This window comes from Hypomesus transpacificus, chromosome 21 (genome assembly GCF_021917145.1).
Source record: "Hypomesus transpacificus isolate Combined female chromosome 21, fHypTra1, whole genome shotgun sequence".
Taxonomy (NCBI): domain Eukaryota; kingdom Metazoa; phylum Chordata; class Actinopteri; order Osmeriformes; family Osmeridae; genus Hypomesus; species Hypomesus transpacificus.
Window position 1 is genome coordinate 2951369 of NC_061080.1, and position 19828 is coordinate 2971196.

Genomic DNA, 19828 nt, shown 5'->3' on the forward strand with positions numbered 1-19828 from the left:
CAGCTACAGGTGGCTCAAAGCAAGGGCACTCTTGTGCACTGAGTGCGTGGAGTGTGGGGGAGTGTTTACTTTATAATTGTTCCTCTAGCACAGCACAAACCATTTAACCTCATTTCTGTGTGCTGGCTGGTTTTACAAGGGTATAGTCTCTCTATTTTTTTCTGTCGACCACACATTTAAAAAAAGAAATGTATACAATACTCACATAACCTTTTATGTATATTCTCAGAAAACGACCATTACACGCTGTGTTGAATGGACTGCAAAACGAGAGAGAGAGAGAGAGAGAGAGAGAGAGAGAGAGAGAGAGAGAGAGAGAGAGAGAGAGAGAGAGAGAGAGAGAGAGAGAGAGAGAGAGAGAGAGAGAGAGAGAGAGAGAGAGAGAGAGACTCTACTATGAAAAGCATCTTTAATAAGTTGCTCGTCCCCCTGGGAACCCCCCCCCCCCCCCCCCCCACACACAACCTTAAATGCACGCACAGATAGTTAAACCTGCAACATTCAATACAGGTGCACGAACAAACGAGAAAGAGAGAGAGAGAATGTTCCGAATGCGCAGGCATTCAATTATGCACGCACGCGACGCACCTGCCTCCAATTGAGCAAATCTCGCGTTCCTACATCGCTGTAAACACACTTCCTCCCAAAATATGTCTCATAACTAACTTATAAGGTGTAACTCAAATGTCAAGACAATAAGCATGTGCCTGCTCAGGTAACGACTTTGTTACATATACAAATGTGTAGAAGAGGACTGGCCAGACAATAATCCAGAAATGTTAAATAGGTAAGGAAAAATACACGTCGTCAATGTTGGTGACATACACAGTACGTCATACCTCTCACTAAGAAGAAAATCTTTGCGCTAACTCCTTTTCTTGGCCTCGACTATTAGCAAATGGGGGCTAACTAGGGGATATGTATGTTATTCTCAAATCTAAGTATATAAATGGCATGAAGTGAAGTGTACAGTCTCTAGTGCCAATGATTGAAAATGCAGAAATTGGTTGCTCTCTTCTAATGAAGAGACAAGTTAAGCGGAATGATTGGATCTGACAAATCTGGCAACAAATGGACCATATTCGAATCTTGCACAATAGAGGAGTGGGGGCAGGAAAAGAGGTGGGATTCCATTTCACCCACACCCCCTTGTTCCCATAATGAAACAGAATCACACGCCTTCCACAAAAAACAAGTGACAACAAATGCCAAGGTCTCTATCACTTTGTAGCAAAACTAATATGTTTATGGGATATTCTTCCTGTCTCACAGAGAAGCTAACACAACATGGTTTCAAGGAAGGATGGGTCTGTGTTGACGTGAGATACAGGTCAAGCTAACCAATCCAGTACGGTAAGTCCTTGTCTTTGATTATAAGTTGTGTATGTTTGCTGTTCTACAACTCTTTAATGAAGGGTGTTGATGGTAAGAATACCTCTAGAATGGATTTGAATGAGTAGAATCAAACTAAGTATTGTTTAATTCATTGTCAGCCATCTTTTTACCTATTATTGTAGCCTAATGTGTAGGGTGCTACAATATGTATTTCTAGATGACACTCACCTGACAGCTATCCTGTCAGTAGTTTAAGGTTTGGAGCCAACAGAGAATTATGGGGTTACTGTTAACAAAGTTGTTGATCTTATAACAAGCTATGTTTTCTTAGGATGTATGTTGCTACTACTGGTTGCTACGAAAGCACGTTTTGTCAGATTAAATGTGGAATGTGGAATCCCTTCTCTTTGAAGGTGGAGTCGTTTTTGTATTTTAGACGTAGAACTGTGTGCCCTTTTTAGAACCGGGACGTGATTTGCGTCAGTAGACTTGCAAGAGCTCATTGATTCCTCAGGGTCACACAAGAATGCACTGTCCATACATTTGGTTCCTATAACCTTATAATGATCAACGACACCTCAATGACCTCATTCTTTCAACTGGCCAAAAACGTAATCGAATCCAATTCCATGGATTAACTTCAAGTGTCACAAACAACATCACAAGACTCACACTAAGGGACATTTTCTCGACATGCTCTTCATTTGGATTTAGTCTCTCTCTCTCTCTCTCTCTCTCTCTCTCTCTCTCTCTCCCTCTCTCTCTCAATGGTTGTACAATACAGGAGCAGTGGCAAGGGCCTCTCCCTTTCCTTCTTTTGGGTGAGGTGAGAGACTCGAGGAGGACTTGTGTGAGATGCGCTCTACCCTGGCCCTGTGTGGTGGTGGTGGTGGTGGAGGAGAAGGAGGAGGAGAGCGAGGTCTCAGGGCCCGGGTGGGCCGGATGAAGAGGCTGCTGTGCCTGAGGCCTGTCCATCGCGTGGACGTGCAGACGGACATGGAGCCTGGCGTGTGGCTGAGGAGCTTCCAGCTGCTGGACCCCGAGGGACACTCCGAGGTGAGGGGCGCTGACGGGGGGTGGGGGTGAGGGTGGGTGGGCCAAGGCGCAGCCCGTGAAGCTATCGCCGCCAGACTGCTCACGCACCTCCATGACGCAATTCCGCTGAGTCCGTTTGGGCCTGCTTCCCTTTCTTGAACCTTGCTCTCCAAGCCAAATCAATCAATACCATCTGTAACCCACCCGCTATTCCCCTCTGCGCCCATACCTTCCTCCAATCAGCGTTTGGTTTCGTGAGTCCCTAGGCTGTCCCTTAGTGGTCTGATGTTAGCAGCAGCCCTGGATGAGTCATATGACTGGGCCAACAAACTAGGGTGGGGTCATTCGTGTGTCTCTTCAACAGTGAGGCAGTACAACAGGTGTCCTTTGTCTCAGACTAGTTATGCGTCAGAACTGAGATGTTTGTCAGGGTATTGTCTCATTTGCTCGTGTGGCTGCAGTGCCATTGAATCTAAAATACAAGTGATACCCATTGGACAAAGTCAGTTCCTTCAGGGAACTTCTCATCTTTCCTTGATTTAATGTGTCACTGGAACTGGGGTGCGTTTCCCGAAAGCATCGTAGCTAAAGAGGCTCTCGGAAATGCTTGTAGATTACTCCTTACGAGCACGTTCGGGAAACGCACGTAAGAAATAACAATGGTTTGTTATTTTGCACGTAGAAATCTAAGATCCATCGTTATCGGGATACGCAGCCCTGGTCTCTCTATGAAGCCTAATTGTGTTCAGTAGCAATGATAGCATTTTTTCACCAGAGGAAGTGCTATTTCTTTCTTGTTTAACAATGTGTTTGATTTGAAACCTTCATTTTTTTCCGGGATAACCTCCTTTCAAGTCTACATTGTCTGCTTTGTACTGAAATCTGTGTGTGCATGTGTGCGTGTGTGTGTTGTATACACATTTGCCAGCTTGTCTTTTATTCATCTGTCTCATTAGTGATTACGAATCCCCCTTACCTCTTGCACTTCTCCTTTGTAAACGAATGGATGGACGGACGGACGGACAGAGGGAAAGCACCCATGGGCACGGATGGGGGGGATGTTTACACATTGCCAGAGAGAGGCGGCCGACATCTCATTAGTGGAACAAGGTTGCTCATTCTCCCCTCCAGTAGCCAGTGTCCATCCCCAGACTAATGAGAGAGGTTTGGAAGGGGAGCCTGTGGTCAGACAAAGACCATCTGCTAGGCTAGGGTTAGAGCAGGCGGCCCTGCCAGTGTGGGAATTGGGGCTAACTTTGGCTTTTTTGGTTTATTTCTTGTCAAATGTGTTGGACAGTACTTCTTTTTGTCACTTTTGTTTGTACACCTGTTTACATTTTTGGTTTCACAATCTAAATATCCATCCTGTTGCTTTGTACTGGGTTCAAATGTTTGGAACAGGCCAAGGAAGTCCTCATCTGAATTGAAATCTGTGTCTGCTCCTAGATAGAACTGAACTGAAGAATAATGTGTCTGAAAATAACTGATACATTATTTTGAGGAACATATAATAGATCATAATCGGTTTTATTGAATAAATAACATATTACAAACAGTTCTAGGACATATTTAATGAACTTGCGAGGACTAATTTAAAACGGAACCAACTTGTTTTCTGTGGCATTTCTCACGCTCACACCCTGCCTGTGACTCCATGGCTGATGAGCTAGCCTGTGAACTGTCCCAACAGGAACCGTGGCACTGAAAAGAAACATACACAAAGGTGTTTGTCACCTGAGCATCACATTCTTTGTTTTTGGGACACATTTCTCATACTGTAGTTGTCATAAACTCTCTGTCATGAGCTGTCATTTTCCAGCATCATAAAAATAAGTTACAAAAGGTGCAAATTACCTTACAATACCAACAGTATGCGAAATAGACTTATACATGTTTATTTGGTTTTAAGTTGGTTTTACAGCCAAACCCTTTTTACAGTTTGTGTGAACACTATGGATCAATTCTTGTGTGGAAGGCGAGTGTGATTGAAATATACCAGTCCTATTTATAGATAGATAGATAGAAAGATATATCTAGTCCTATTAGCCCAGTTGGTAGGCCTACAGCGCTGAAATGTTTACTAGGGGGGAAAGCAAGAACAAACACCGCAGTGGCAAGACGAGGCGTCACAACTTAACCTACTGTTAATAGTGCTTCTCATGTGAGACGGAAAAACTGCGTGCGCGCTGATATAGTCCCAGCCCACACCTGTTCTATGCCCATGCTGCAGGTGATACCTGACAAACGACTCGTCGCAAGCACCGAAACCGGTCACGTGTAAGAGCTGCTGTTTTTTGGGGAGTTTGCATATAGACGAATTAAACGATTTGATTTCGTTCGTTATTGTACATTAGCAGCAATGGGGGCGAATTTGTGCGTGATTTACATGAACTACATCGTTTGCATTACGCCTCGACATCCCTGACATTTGAGGAACTATTAGTCTACTGCCCCTCGTTTGTATCGTTGTGGAATACAACCGTGGACTGACTATTCATTTCCACATTGGATGCGTTGAAGACATGGCTCCCTAAATTACAATATATTTTATTATTTCTTCTTCTAAAACGTCTGTAAAATAATGGGGAAATGGAACCTAACAATGGTAGGCTATTCAAAATAATGTTATTATTCTCATTTGTTTTGCTTGATTCATGTGTAAGTCAGAGATAATTACACATCTCTTAACGTTGGCTGTATTTAGAAACATTTACATTTATGCATTTAGCAGACGCTTTTATCCAAAGCGACTTCCAAGAGAGAGCTTTACAAAAGAGCATAGGTCAATGATCATAACAATGAGGTTGTCCCAAACATTGCAAGCAGCCAAAACATGAAGCATGAAGCAAGAAACATGGACAAAATGTTTTAAAACAATGTTATATAATAGCCTATAGTTGAGGCACCACCATGAACAAAACGAAACTTAGCTTTTGTAATAACATTTAGGATGTCTATATACTTTGTTTATCCTTTTTGTGTTTTTCAAACTTTAAAAAAGTAATAACCTTCTCACTTGTATCTGTCACCTTAATTTAAATTGTTGCTCTTAAAATATTTGTGTGTGTGTACAGACACCACGAGTGTCCGTTTGCCAGGACAGAACATTGAGGTAATGGGCTAGTTCAGTGATCCATGGGGCTTTATCAACAGCCTTGCGTGTCTGCACCAGAATGGAGGACATAGTCAATACTGGCTTGTCCTTTCACTGGGGGCTATAATGCAACAATAACGGGCCAGCACCACATTGGTGCCTGTGTGGGTTTTTATGACGGACCATGCATATAGATAAGTTCCACTGTTGGGTAATAAATGTTGTTATGCGTGATGGTTATATTTCATGCCGTATGGCAATCGGCAGCAATACAGTATTTATGGCTTTCTCATCTCATAAGAAGCAAATCATCGTTTTTTTCTTTCAAATGTTAAGTGATCAGGTATTTTCTGTGCTTTTTACTGAAATGGTTGGATTGGCATTCTCAAGGTTGAGATATTGTATTGTTAAAGATGTGTCTAAAAATTGAAGCTTGGAAGTTCATCTGTTTCACGTGAGACACATGTGAGACACACGTGAGACACGTGTCACATAAAGCATCTGGCCAGGCGTCTCGAGAGCTGCAATTAATGCTGCCACCAAACTTGAAATGTCAGCAATTTTGTAGAACGTCAAACAGGACGAAGGTCGAATTTGCATGCAGCACAGCATCTGAAGAATAACGATTATTGACAGTGTTGTGTTTACCCTTGGTGAAACGGCTCAGAGCATGGATGCTCGAAAGGGGAAGGGAAACCATGTCAAAAACTGTTTGTGGGGGGGAAAAAAGTACACGACGGATGGAAAAATGCTGCGATGCAAATTTAAAACGCGTCAACGAGGATCTACCCAAAGAAAGAAATGACTGAATGTTCATCGAGAGAAATGTTGGTGAGACTGAACCCCAACTCTCAGCACTCCCGCTCTACAACCCCTTTAGTAGTTTCTCCTCTCTCCATAGGACCCAGTGCAGGAGTGGGGCGAGGAGGTCGAGGAGGGCGCCGTGTTCGGCATTACCCTGCGGCGGGAGCCCACCTCGCCGGACACCCCGACAGACTCCGCCTCTCCCGGCGACGTGCACCCCTCCGTCTTCAGCTTCGTCCAGTACCACACTGTGAAGGCAAGGCCACGTCTGCTCTAGAACAATCCCCGATACCCCCCCCCCCCCCCCGTGGGAAAAGCCCTACGTTGATATCGACATGCCGTTAATCGGATCATAATTGTCATTTCTTTCGTTTTCCCTCCGTTTCCCTTCTGTGTTTGGAACGCGAAGGTGCGCCGGCTCAAGGCTGCCACCCTGGAGCGTCTGGTCTGCCACCTGCTGGACGCCGAGCACCAGGAGGGCGACTACGCCCGCGTCTTCCTGTCCACCTACCGGACCTTCACCTGCCCCAACACCCTCATCGAGCTGCTCTTCCAGAGGTGAGGCCCACACACACACACGCGCGGCATGGGCCGCTTCTGTAGGGACTCCTCCTGTTGGGAGGCCCTAGGACTGATTGGGTGGGCTAATTGGGCCTGTATAATTGGTAGACATTGTTTTATGCTGTTGGTATACTTCCTGTGGCATGTTTATTAGGTTGACGAGATGGGATTGGAGTTATGAGTCAGGGATAAACCAGATAGTTATGTGTCATCATTTATGACTCAGGCATAGATCAGCTATAGGCAGTGGAGGTAGATAGTAGACAGAGAAATGGATTATTTGACGTTTCATTCGTTTACTAGATTCATGGTTGAGAATTGGGATGTTCTATTTGGCAAATGAATGTGGTTTTGTCAATCCTGGTAAGGTTGTCCTTGAAAATGGCTCTTGAGCCACGGTTCCAAAACACCCTCTAGACTTGAGCTCCGTGGCCTAGATCTCAGTGATACGAGTCCTCTGTGTGTTATCACACTCGACAATGAGCTCACACCTTCCGAGGCAGTGTTTGACTTGAGTCATTGATGGAGCCAACCCCTTTCCTTCTTGCTCTCTGCCAGTGGCGTGATACTGGAACGCAGTCACCTGATCTCTCCAGCCCTTTGAAACACACATTCTCTCCATACTTGTATGAGTGACGGCGTACTGTAGAAGGGAGTGTGTGTCTGACCGGTTTCCTGATCTGACAAAAGTGCAGCACCTCACCTGCCGGCGAGTTTCCCCCCCCAGTTGATTTTCCTTATTCCATGGAACTGTTCACTAACAGCTTCATTCCTATTTCATATCTCTGTCGTTTGCTGACAGTAGAACGCTCAATGTGTATCCAAAAAGGACAAAAGCACATTTGTCATTACTCTTGGTACACTCTTATCCTGTTCATTCAGTCGAATATTCCCTGGGAAGCTCATTGTCATTTCACTGAGGGCTGCCAGCTGGCCGATTTCACCCATTTTACGATTGGAAGGCCACGCATGACGACTTATCGCTTGATAAACACCCTCATATATCCGCCACGCTGGTGGCAAAGTCCACGTCGAAGATGACCTCATCCTTTGGAGAGGGACGTCACATGCATCACTGCGCCAATACGACTGCCACTGAAAGCTTTCCTCCCTTTGTGTTTCTGCAGAGATGACGTGATGGCCAACCTGGACAACAACGTCTGCTCCAGGAGGTGAGAAGGAGCACTCTCTAAACGCCTCTCCGACGAGGCTCTCGAAAGTACAAAGGCCTTGGGAGCGTTAGCTAGCATTCACACAACAGCCCCGCCATGTGATACGCTTCTCCAAATGTCAGTCATCCTTTGGTGGGTGGCACTACGTTCCTCCCCCATCAACAAGTCCCGCCCACCTCCCCCCAAGTTTCGAATTATTTTCAAAACCCTGGTTGGTCAGTCACTCCAAAATCCAAACTCGGCAGCAGTTTCTAGCACTGCACTTCAATGTACCCCCCCTCCCCCACACAAAAAAAGCAAAGGTGCGTTTGATATAACATGCCCGTTCCCCCCTCCAGCACGCTGCTGCCAGTGATCCGGCTGTGGCTGGAGGAGTTTGGGGAGGACTTCCGCGAGCCGCCCCAGTACCACGCCCTGCGGCTGGTCATCGTCCACCTGCGCCACCGCCTCTGCTTCCGACGCCTGGCCTTGTCGGCAGAGGCCCTGCTCAAGAGGCTCCAGGCTGAGGGTAGGCCACCAGCCCCTCCCTCCCCCCCTACACCTACACCCACTCCCCCATGCTAACAGCACTGTGAGGGAGATGTTATTGTTGCGCTGTTTCTTGTTGAATGCGGATCGTTTCTTGGGGACTAAATGACTGTATTACTGATGGGAGACTGGAACTGCTACATGCACTTTTTGTACGTGTGTTTTGGTCGAAAGCGTTTGCCGAACGCATGAATGGAAAGTAATACGCGTAAACCTGGGATATTGCACTGCCTTATTTTTGTACTTGTGCTAGTTTAACATGCGAAGCCCAGAGAGAGAGAAATCTAGAACAGACTTCAGTTGAATGTGCGACGTGAGAGCAGATCATCGCAATTGAAGTGTTTCTACTTGGTCGTTGGTGTCGGTTACTCATCCCCATCTGGGGGAAAAGACGCCTTTGGAATACGCGAAGGTAGGAGGGTGCGTGTGCCCATGTGTTTGTTATGCAATGCTGTTTTCATTCGTTCCAGATCACAGCACCTGCCAGGCGACGTTGAAGGAGACCGGTGACTGTCAACAGCCGAAGGAGGAGGAGGGACTAGGAGAGACGGACACCAAGGAGGAGGAGCCACAGGACTGGATGGACTTCCCAGAGAAGGAGGTGGCCGAGCAGCTGACGAGATTCGACGCCGTAAGTGTGAATCATTGATGTGAGGCGGGGCCCCCTGCCCTCGCTGAGTTTGGCTGAGTTTTTGCATGAAGTACGCCGCTTCGAAAAAGCCTGTCGCTCTATCGACCTCTCCCTCTCGTCTCTCTCTTTCTCCCTCTCTCTCTTTGTCCATCTCAATTCCTCTGTCTCCCTCCTTCTGCCTCTCTTTCTCCCTCTCTTTTTCCCTCTCTCTCTTTCTCCCTCTTTCTCTTTCTCCCTGTGTCTCTCTTTCTCCCTCTCTTTCTTTCTTCCTCTCTCTCTCTTTCTCCCTCTCTTTCTCCCTGCCTTTTTCTCTGGTTTCTACCCCCCCTCCCCTTCTCTCAACCCCTCTCCTACTGTATGTCTCATGTCTCTCTCCCCTCCTCTCCCTCCCCGCTCTCCAGGAGTTGTTTGCGAGGGTGTCGCCGTTCCAGTGCCTGGGCTGCGTCTGGTCCCAGCGGGACAAGAAGGAGAACCGCCGCGTGGCGCCCACCGTCCGCGCCACCATCGCCCAGTTCAACGCCGTCACCAACCGCGTCATCACCTCGCTGCTCTGCCCCTCCCCCCCCGCGCCCTCCGCCGCCCCCTCGTCGTCGTCCTCCTCCTCCGCCCACTTCCCGCCCTCCTCCCCCTCCCCGGGCTCGCCCCGCCGCCCCCACACTAGCCCCGCCCACAGGGCCCGGGTCATCGAGAGATGGATCGGCGTGGCGCAGGTCAGCATGGCCAGACGCAACTCTCCGTGTGTGCGGTCCCGTGCGTCACACACACGGCGCATGACACCGCGTGCCGCACACACACACACACACACACGCACGCACTGAAAACACATGGATATGTATCTCTGTATTACCAGCTTATGTTGGGACAACATCCCAGGTGTTGACATCCTCCATGTCTCTCCCCCCCTCCCCCCTCCCCCCTCCCCCCCCGTCATCGCAGGAGTGCCGACAGCTGAAGAACTTCTCGTCCCTGAAGGCCATCCTGTCAGCGCTGCAGTCCAACGCCGTGTACCGCCTCAAGAAGACCTGGGCAGCCGTCGGCAGGTGAGGGGCCCGCGCCTCGTTAGAGGAACAGCCATCTCGCTGTAGCCGAAGATCGACGCGGCTGACGTCCCAAACGTTTGCCAAACACCAGAAACTGTATAACAGACTATAGAGTTTCGACTATAGTTTCTATATTCTGTTGTAACCCTAGAGTCTATGAAATCTGTATTGTAGTACAATAATATGTCTTTTAAACAGGGTTTGGATACTCGTCATAATATGAATGGCTTTATACTCCATGTCATTTGAACTGCTTTGGAGATGGTACTCATGTTCTTCCCCATCCTGATTGGCTCCAGGGAGTCCATGGCCACGTTCGAGCTGCTGTGCGAGACCTTCCCTGATGAGAACTACGTGCTGACCAACAGGGAGATCCTGCTGGAGGTGAGCACCACCAAACCCGCTCGCTCCTACAGCTCTCTACCTCGGTCGCCCTCACGTGCCCCGCCCGGAAACGCGCTCCCACAGGGAACGACGCATGGCGTTACATGGTTCCGCATGCTGTGCTCGCCCGCCAGACGGAGGATAGTTGGTGTTTACGTAGTGATTGTTTTTTCGTTGTCGTTTTTTCTCTCCGTCAGAGTTCATGTGGGTCTGTAAAATAAAAGAAGCATTGTGTTGAACGAGAGGGATATCGTGTCCCAGTCGATCAGGCACTGTTACTTGTCAAATTGGTTTGCCGCGTTCATTGGCGTTCTGCGGATAGAAATCCTCACGACGGGCAGGGCACATTCTGAGTCAAGTCGCTTTCACTGGACACGCGCGCCCACACAGTACACACACACACTGTACAAACACACACCTGTTTAGGTGAAAGTGATACACAGTGTATCAAATCAGTGGTTAGGGCGTCGGCCAGACTTTATTGCTCATCTGTCATCTAATCCCACCCATTGCTTGACAGGGGGGCGGGGGGGGGAACCCTCTTACGCCCCACAACACGTGAAGTAGGGAGGGAGTCAGGTTGCTGAACGGTGAGGGAATCGGGCTAGTAATATGAAGGTTGCGAGATCGATTCCCGGGGGGAATGTCCCTGTACTTACTGTAAGTCGCTCTGGATAAGAGCGTCTGCTAAATGACCAAATGTAAATGTAATGCAAATGTAAGTACATTGAAGTGGGATTGCACCTTAGAAAGGAGGGCTTATGTAACCAGGGTATGTTGTGATCAGATCACACCCTCTGCTATCACAGACAAGTGGCCGGGGTTGGCATGACTTGTATTGACTCTCATGAACCACACCTGCCCACCGTTAGCATTCGGAATCACAAATAACTAAGGTGCGCTTGATGTGACTTACCCCACCGCCGCCCATGACACCCATGGAACTAACGACCGTGTGAGGCAAATCGAATGTACCGCAGATGGCTTTGCATGAACGGGTGTGTTCATCCTGTTTATCTTGTTCCTCTCCAGGACGGGAGCCAGGCCACAGAGGAGACAACCTCCAAAACGCCCAAAATCTGCCCGCTGTCCAAGCAAGTGGTGAGAGTCCAGTCTATTCTTGTTTTTGCATGGGCTCATTGCATTCTGAGGGGTTTCTTAAGTATGTCAGTCATGCCGTTTCATCGTGGAAAAAAAAGTTGACTTCTCTCACTTCTCTATTTTTGGACTGAAGCGAAAGACTAAAATGGGGAAAAAAAAAGTTGAAATAAAACCCCTAGTCTCAGCGAAAATAGCGTTTCCACCAGGAGAAACCGAGACAGATATTCCTGAAGTGACCCTGTCATCATGCCTACTTCCCTAAAAGTCACATGGGGCTTGTCACTCGCCCACGATATCTACCTAATATAGGGCTCTCTCTCTCTGTCCAACTTCCTCTTTGTAGTCAAATGTCTAATTCAGCGGCCGAGGGCATTCACCCGAGTTGATATACGCGCTGGGGGAATATTACTCCTGTATGCACGCTGGGATATGTGGGAATGTGTGTGTGTGTGTGGGGTGTATAAACGCAGTGTACCGGTCAGCCCCCCTGAACCAGTGTCCCCCCCCCATTCTTTCCTCAGACGTGCAGCAGTGGCATCGTTCCCTACCTGGGGACCTACCTGACCGTGCTCACCATGCTGGACACGGCCCTCACAGACACCGTGGAGGTGAGACCCCGCCCCTCCTGCCTTCCCCCGCCCCTCCTGCCTTCCGACACGGCGTCCGTCTTTGTCAGACGGCGGGTGCGTTTCGGGAGCGCCTCGTAACGTCCGGTGGAAATGGAATTAGCTGAAACTCACGTGTTTTCTCTCTCTCTCTCTCTCCTCTCTCCTCTCTCTCTCTCTCTCTCTCTCTCTCTCTCTCTCTCTCTCTCTCTCTCTCTCTCTCTCTCTCTCCTCTCTCTCTCTCTCTCTCTCTCTCTCTCTCTCTCTCTCTCTCTCTCTCTCTCTCCTCTCTCTCTCTCTCTCTCTCTCTCTCTCTCTCTCTCTCTCTCTCTCTCTCTCTCTCTCTCTCTCTCTCTCTCTCTCTCTCTCTCGTGTCGATGCTTTACAGGGAGGCCTCATCCACTTTGAGAAGCGCAGAAGGGTAAGCGCTGCCCCCCTGACCTCTACCAAGCCTCAAAACCTTGCCTGGCAGTTAGCATAGCACGCCGAAACGGTTCGAGTGATGGCCATCCACCCATAGTCCTGACTGTGGTGTTTTCTTTTGTTGTCCTCCAAACCAGGAGTTTGAGATCCTGTCCCAGATCCGCCAGCTGCAGGCCTCCTGCTCCCAGTACAGCCTGCCCCAGCGTGAACACATCTCCTCCTGGCTACAGGCTCACACCCTGCTCTCCGACCAGGAGAGGTGAGGCACAGTCCAGCCCCCACGTACATACACACACACACACACCTACACGGTCCAGCCCACACGCTCTGCCCAGACAGCCCAGCCCAACACACACACACAAAACAGTCAATGGTTGTAGATGGACACAACCCTAACCCTAACCCCCTCCCCAATCTCAGAACCTACCTGAATCCAAAACATATTGAGACATTCCACCAATTCAATGATCCTGTTGGCAGTGAAGCATCTCAGTTGTCATGACCCCGTTCCCTTCACACGTTCCTCACCTCTCCCCCTGGGTCAGTTATGAGCTGTCTCGGTACCTGGAGCCCCCGGTGGACCCCTGCCCCAGCTCCCCCTGCTCCTGGAGCCACCGCCTGCTCACCAAGAAGCTCACCTCGTGAGTCTCCCCACCGGCCGCGCCGACACAGAGTTCACGTCTAACACAGCTGAACTTCACCCACTATTCCCATATCAGAGCTCAAACTGGTGTTGTTTTTTTTGGTGCTCGTTTCATCCAAAGCACTCATTTCCTGTGTGCGTGCGTGTGCAGGTTGCTGTCCGTCAACGACAGCTCCAGCAGGAGGACGCACGCCGACCAGATGAGCGTGTCGTCCTCGGGCTCCAGCGGCTCCGAGATGGAAGACCTGTCCTCCGCCCCCCAGCCCTCCCCTCTCAGGCTCAAACTCCAGGTGAGGCTCCCTCCGAGCGCGCTCACGTCCGACTCCCCGCCGCCGCCGCCGCAACGGCTCCACCTGCTGGAGGGATGAGAGATATTTATTCACGAGGAAAGGAAAGCTTTCATTTTTGCGACGGGACATGTAGGGGGAAAGTCCGCTCCGCCCTTTGCAAACATCGCATCGATAGATAAATAAGACAGTGTGCCCCGGGAAGGGTATTGCTCAGTGGTTAGAGCACTTGAATGCAGACCAGGAGGTTGCAGGTTCAAATTTCCCTTTACTTTTACGTCACTTTGGATTAAAGTGATGAAAGAATACATGATAAAAAAAAATTATTAAGATGATGAATAATAATACATCGAAGAGTGTCTCTTTGTGTTGGAAGTGTTTTCACTCTCTGTTCTCGTTCTCTTCTTTGTTCTCTCCAGTCCCTGTCAGGCTCCCTGCATGACGTGGCTGAGGACTTCTCCTCGTCGTCCTCCTCGTCCTCTTCCTCCTCGTCCACGTCCTCCTCCCCAACTCCCTCCACCTCCTCCTGCAGCTCCTTGCAGGCCGACCTCAGCTCCTCCACCTTCTCCTCCTCCACGGCGCTGAGTCCAGAGCCCTCCACCTCCTCCTCCTCCTCCCCCCAACCCTCGCTGCCTGTCTACAACAGGCAGGTGGCCGACTCCTGCATCGTCCGGGTCAGTGTGGAGTTCAGTAACGACTGCAACGTCTACAAGAGCATCCTGGTGGGTCACCTGTCGCAGGAGCAGCCTCTCTCCCTGTGGAGAGAGTAGCGAGCTGGTTCACATCTCCAGGATGTCGAACCGGCTCTGGATCCGTTGGAACAGGTCAAGGGGGAGCGGGGTGTTTGCTAGTGACTGAGTCTAAACACGCTTAGAGATAAGATAGCAGGGATACTTACAAGGGATACTTTAAAGAGATACTTACAGGGATACTTTAAAGAGATACTTACAGGGATACTTTAAAGAGATACTTACAGGGATACTTTAAAGAGATACTTACAGGGATACTTTAAAGAGATACTTACAGGGATACTTTAAAGAGATACTTACAGGGATACTTTAAAGAGATACTTACAGGGATACTTTAAAGAGATACTTACAGGGATACTTTAAAGAGATACTTACAGGGATACTTTAAAGAGATACTTACAAGGATACTTTAAAGAGATACTTACAGGGATACTTTAAAGAGATACTTACAGGGATACTTTAAAGAGATACTTACAAGGCCTACTTTAAAGAGATACTTACACGGATACTTTAAAGAGATACTTACAGGGATACTTTAAAGAGATACTTACACGGGGTACTTTAAAGAGATACTTACAGGGATACTTACAGGGATACTTTAAAGAGATGCTTACAAGGGGTACTTTAAAGAGATACTTACACGGGGTACTTTAAAGAGATACTTAAAGAGATACTTACAGGGGATACTTTAAAGAGATACTTACAAGGGACACCTGGGGGATTTCATGCGAAACCTTTTCGACCTGTGTGTCGTCATTCACCCCCCCCCCCCTCCTGCTCCCCAGCTGACCAGCCAGGACCACACTCCCCAGGTGATCCAGCGGGCCCTGGAGAAGCACAACCTGCAGGGCGTCAGTTGCCACGACTTCAGCCTCAGCCAACTGCTGTCCCCCGACAAAGGTAAAGCCCAGGACGCGCCCACCCTGCCCACGAACCATCCCCCGGGGCCTGGGGGGGGGGGGGGGGGGGACAACCAGACGAGCTTCTCCTCTAAGTCAAGGGTTTAACTGCTCGATGTATGACATATGCATAGACATGTACGTCGTATGTGTTTATCTGTGTATTGGATCTCGTATACATTTACATGTATTCATTTAGCAGACGCTTTTATCCAAAGCGACTTCCAAGAGAGAGCTTCACAAAGTGCATAGGTCACTGATAATAACAACAAGAAAGCCCCAAAGCATTGCAGGTAGCCAAAAACAGAAGTACACATTGTGAACAACCCAAAAAAAAACAAATAGCATGTCTTTGTGCTTCAAATGAGTATATATATATTTGGGGTCCACGTTTTGTTGCTCCGGCGCGTGTGTTTATACCGTCGTCCGCCCCACTCTCTCCAGAACTCCAGATTCCCGACAAGGCCAACGTGTTCTACGCCATGTGCACCCAGGCCAACTACGATTTTGTCCTGCGCCAGCGCTGGAGGAGCCACAGCCGTCACCCCTTCACCTCCTCCCCCTCCTCCAGCCCCGGGGCTCTGGCCAGGGTGCGCCACGGCAAGTAGCTCAACGTCGCCTCCTGTGGCCCCCGGAGGGAGAGCGACCACATCTCGATTCACAGCTTGCGGCCAACCCCGGCCCCCGCGAGAGGTCACCGAACCTGTCCGAGAGCGTAGCTGTTTAGAATGTTCCAGCGTGTGTATCCGCTTTTGTGATTTTTATGATGACGCGTGACACACTCTGTAAGATGTACGCTAGCTGCTTTGGGATCAGTCGATATCGTTAACCTGAGGACAGGTGCCATGGAGGTTTTTGGCACGCGAAATGATTTGCTGGACCGAAAGGGTGGCGCCGAAATCGATGTCCCCATATGGATACGGGAAGCATCCGGAATGAAGGAGCTCAGATGGACAGCTAGCATGCGTGCTCCCACAGTACGGTGACTGGAAAACGGAATCAATTTTAAGAGAGACAGGAAATGAGAAGGTGATTGTGTGTGGATGTTTTAAAGTATTAGCAGGCTGAGGTGAGATTCACCAGGATAAGAAAAAAACGTACCAGGAAGGGAAAAATGAACCACAGATTCCAGAGGAACCCATGACTTTTTCGTAGCACACTAACACCAGCTAATGTTAGCAAAAATAAGCTAAGGCTCTCATGAGGACAACCACACGAGCAACACCGTCAATCCTATCACAATCTTTGGAGGATAACGCCATCCCTTCTTTACACCTACGCCAATGTCGGCTCTGACCGAGCTCTCGGCACTTGACGGTGAGGATTTGGTGAAAAGAACTGAAGGGAACACTGAATTGTATTTACCACACACACACACACACCACTTAACAGACCCATCCCAGCCACTTCGCTATCCACAAGGTCATGCGGGTCATCGGCCAAGATGGGATCAGTGCACCTTAGTGGACACTTGTCCCTCCTGCGTGGTCTCCACAGTCTGGGGGGGGTGGGGGGGATGGGGGGGGGTGGTGACCAGGGTGACATGTAAAGACAGGAGTGGACGTTTGGGATTCCCCCCGCAGGAGAAGCAGCATTCCCTGGATACTCAACATGCCCCCTGCCACTGCCGGAAAGGCTAGCTCAACCGCTAGAACAAACCCCTAGGAAGGATAACCATAGCTCTAATGATATCTGTCATGTATTTCATGTGTGTATTAGATTGGACTAGCCAGGTTTGCTAAAGAAATAGCTTTGCTAGCTAGCACGTTTAAGTGTTTCAGGTTTGAGGAGACGTTGAATTGATTTTTTTGGTGTTGTTTTACGCTGCGCTTATGTAAAGCACGTTAACTTACTGGTAGGGCTTTGCCTCGGGTCTGCCTTTCTAGCTGTGTATGTCGTCGTATTTATGGTTGTCAGTTGTGTAAATGTGAATGTATCCATTGTCATACCGTGTCCGGGGCCCGTTTTCAATGTTATCCAATGAAGGAGTTGCCATGCCTGCGTCATATTTGTTAAGACGTTGCCATGTGACACACTGCAGATGCACATAGAGAATGTAATATGGAAAAACACTCCTTTGACCTGCTGCTGTACTCTATAGAATCTATACAGTTCACGGGCCTGTCAAAGGGTGGCTTTTGTTCATCATGGAATAGAGAGACAAGTTGAACCGCTTTAGGGGTCACTTCATCCGCGTGTCAGTACAGAGCAGACCACGCTTTTAACATGAGGTTGATACATTAGTAAATGGACCTGATCCCAGATCTGCTCTCCTACCCTGAGACTCTTCAAACACAGGCACCCAGACCCTGAACACTGAACCTGGGTCAGTTTGGATGCTCTACCCCACCCCCTCCATCATTCTCAACATGTCTGGGGAAGAGTGAACTGATTATAACTGGGTATAACAGTGCTCATAAGGAGTTTTAGGCCGCAGCTTTTGTCTACCCGTTAGTGAAGGTGTTCCCGAACGGACTTGTCTTGTGATGGACCAGAGAATGTGAATGTGGACCAGAGAATGTGAACGTGGACGGTCACAGGAGGTTGTGGTTGCATTGAGGTTGATGTGATGGTATAGAGGTATGTGATGGGTGATACCTAAGGGCATTTTGCAGTGTTAAGATGTATTTATTGTTTGCTTGTTTGTTTGTTTGTTTGTTTGTTTTTCGGGGGGGGTGAGCGGATAAGGGAAGAGAGGGGGGTATTTGTGCGTAGCCTAAACTCCTTTGTCTGCACTCTAGCCACTAAGCCTCTGGACACATGGGTAATAAACTGCTCCTGTGCATCTTTATGTTTATGAATGAGAGCTGTGTGTGTGTGTGTGTGCGCGCATGCAAGCATGTATTTATGCTAGTGCGGTCCAGATGTGTTCATAAGTTAATTAAAGCACTTGCCTTTCAATGTCACCCTTTTGTTTTTAAACTATGAAATATTAATAAAGTAATTAATATACTCTAATCAAGATATGACAAAGCACTTGATGTACTAGCCCTGTCGTGTAATCTCCAAATTCCTTTGTTATCCTCAGTGTTGCCACGTAACACCAGACAAGAAAAAAAGACTTGGTCAGATATGGATATTGTCTGCTGCTGAGTCTCTCTGAGGCGTGAAGGACAGAGAGCTCATTTTTATCGTGAACACAGTGAACATACCGTGAAAACACAGACAAGACACAACAGCTAGTAAACGGAGTAGACTGATGAGTACAGTTCTTGTATATTAGGTCGTAAATGGAAATGCTAGCTTTGGTCTAAAGACACGACATGGGGCACACACATGGTCAAAAGAAAACACTTCATTCACGGGTATCCCGTGCCCCACCACTTGGTGGCGCTTGGCTCTGTTTCAATACCATGGAAAGGGGGGTTTCTGCCTAATGCTGTTTTTGCCTCAACCACTAGGGAGCAGTATGTGTTCAGGTTAGGTCGAGAACGCCGCTCAAGAACAATGAAGCAACAGCAGGGCGACAAAACCTACTCATCACGAGTGAAAGGAATTTCTGAAATGGGAGAGCGAGAAGGAACTTGGCATTAAACGGTCTCGTTGCTACACCATGTTGGCTACCCACCCACCTGCACACGTACGCGTCCAACGCACTCACACAAACACATCACATGAGGGAATTTAGAGGTGCAGTGTGATGGACCGATCATGTACTGAACCAGTTGTTTCTCTTACTGGTGCGACAACAGACAACAAGGGAGAGAGACGGACAGATGGACAGAGAGAGGGAATCAGGCAGACAGGCAAGCAGACAGACAGAAAGGCAGGCAGACAGGCAGACAGGCAGGCAGGCAGGCAGGCAGGCAGGCAGGCAGGCAGGCAGGCAGGCAGGCAGGCAGGCAGGCAGGCAGGCAGGCAGGCAGGCAGGCAGACAAAGATAGAACGCCTGACCAGACAGACTCCCTCCCCTTCTGACCTCCCTGCTCCCTCTCCGTCCCAAGGAAGGTCGAAGGTCAAAACGACAGATGCCTGCACCGGGCCGCCTTAATGGGAACAAACCCAACGACTTGCCATCAAGGGCAAGGGTCGCGACCGTCCCCTCCCCCTCTCTCCGCTCCTCCTCTCCCGCCCAACCCTCCTCTCCTGAAGTATGCCCCCTCCCCCCCTTTAAAACATAACAGTCCCCTCCCCCCTTGGCTAGCTGTAGTCCAAGGCCCGCACGGTGGGGTCACAACCCTGTCTCGCCTTCCCGACGTGGTCGATAGTGTTGTCGTGTTGTAGTTTCCACTTTCTGACCTCTCCCATGCTTGCCTTCTCATCTTTTCTTTTTCCTGCTTTCCCGGGGTCTGCTTTCCAAGAACTGGTGTCATGTGTGGCAAGGTGGGAAAAACATACACTAATTTTGTGGTGTGTGTCAATGTGTGTCTGTCAATGTGTGTGTGTGTCTGTTCACGCGTACGTGTTTGAGAATATGTGCTCGTACATTTTCAAGAGGAGCAAGAACCACGTGTACAATGTTTTTGTCCTGGTTGGCCCTTTTATGACATGAAGTATGTATGTGTGGGTGCGTGCGTGTGTGTGTGTGCGCGTGCTC

The 19828-nt window shown here is 48.9% G+C and overlaps 2 protein-coding genes across 3 annotated transcripts in view; one reads left to right on the forward strand and one right to left on the reverse strand.

The window, feature by feature from the left end:
- The window catches only part of LOC124483458 (lectin L6-like), a 504761-nt gene that overhangs the window by 110901 nt on the left and 374032 nt on the right, over positions 1-19828 (reverse strand). The window lies entirely within an intron of this gene.
- Positions 1219-18249, forward strand: rgl3a (ral guanine nucleotide dissociation stimulator-like 3a). 2 transcript variants are annotated; one of them, XM_047043912.1, is made up of 19 exons: positions 1219-1353; positions 2120-2391; positions 6366-6524; positions 6678-6826; positions 7957-8001; positions 8340-8509; positions 9000-9160; positions 9562-9870; positions 10097-10200; positions 10500-10584; positions 11617-11685; positions 12207-12293; positions 12679-12711; positions 12851-12972; positions 13259-13354; positions 13508-13646; positions 14063-14365; positions 15178-15292; positions 15736-18249. In XM_047043912.1, exons 2-19 carry the CDS (start codon positions 2191-2193, stop codon positions 15897-15899), a joined length of 2511 nt encoding a protein of 836 aa, XP_046899868.1. In that variant the 5' UTR covers positions 1219-1353; positions 2120-2190; the 3' UTR covers positions 15900-18249. The 2 variants fall into 2 exon arrangements, with proteins under 2 accessions (XP_046899868.1, XP_046899869.1); XM_047043913.1 differs by lacking the exons at positions 1219-1353; positions 2120-2391 and adding an exon at positions 4582-4975.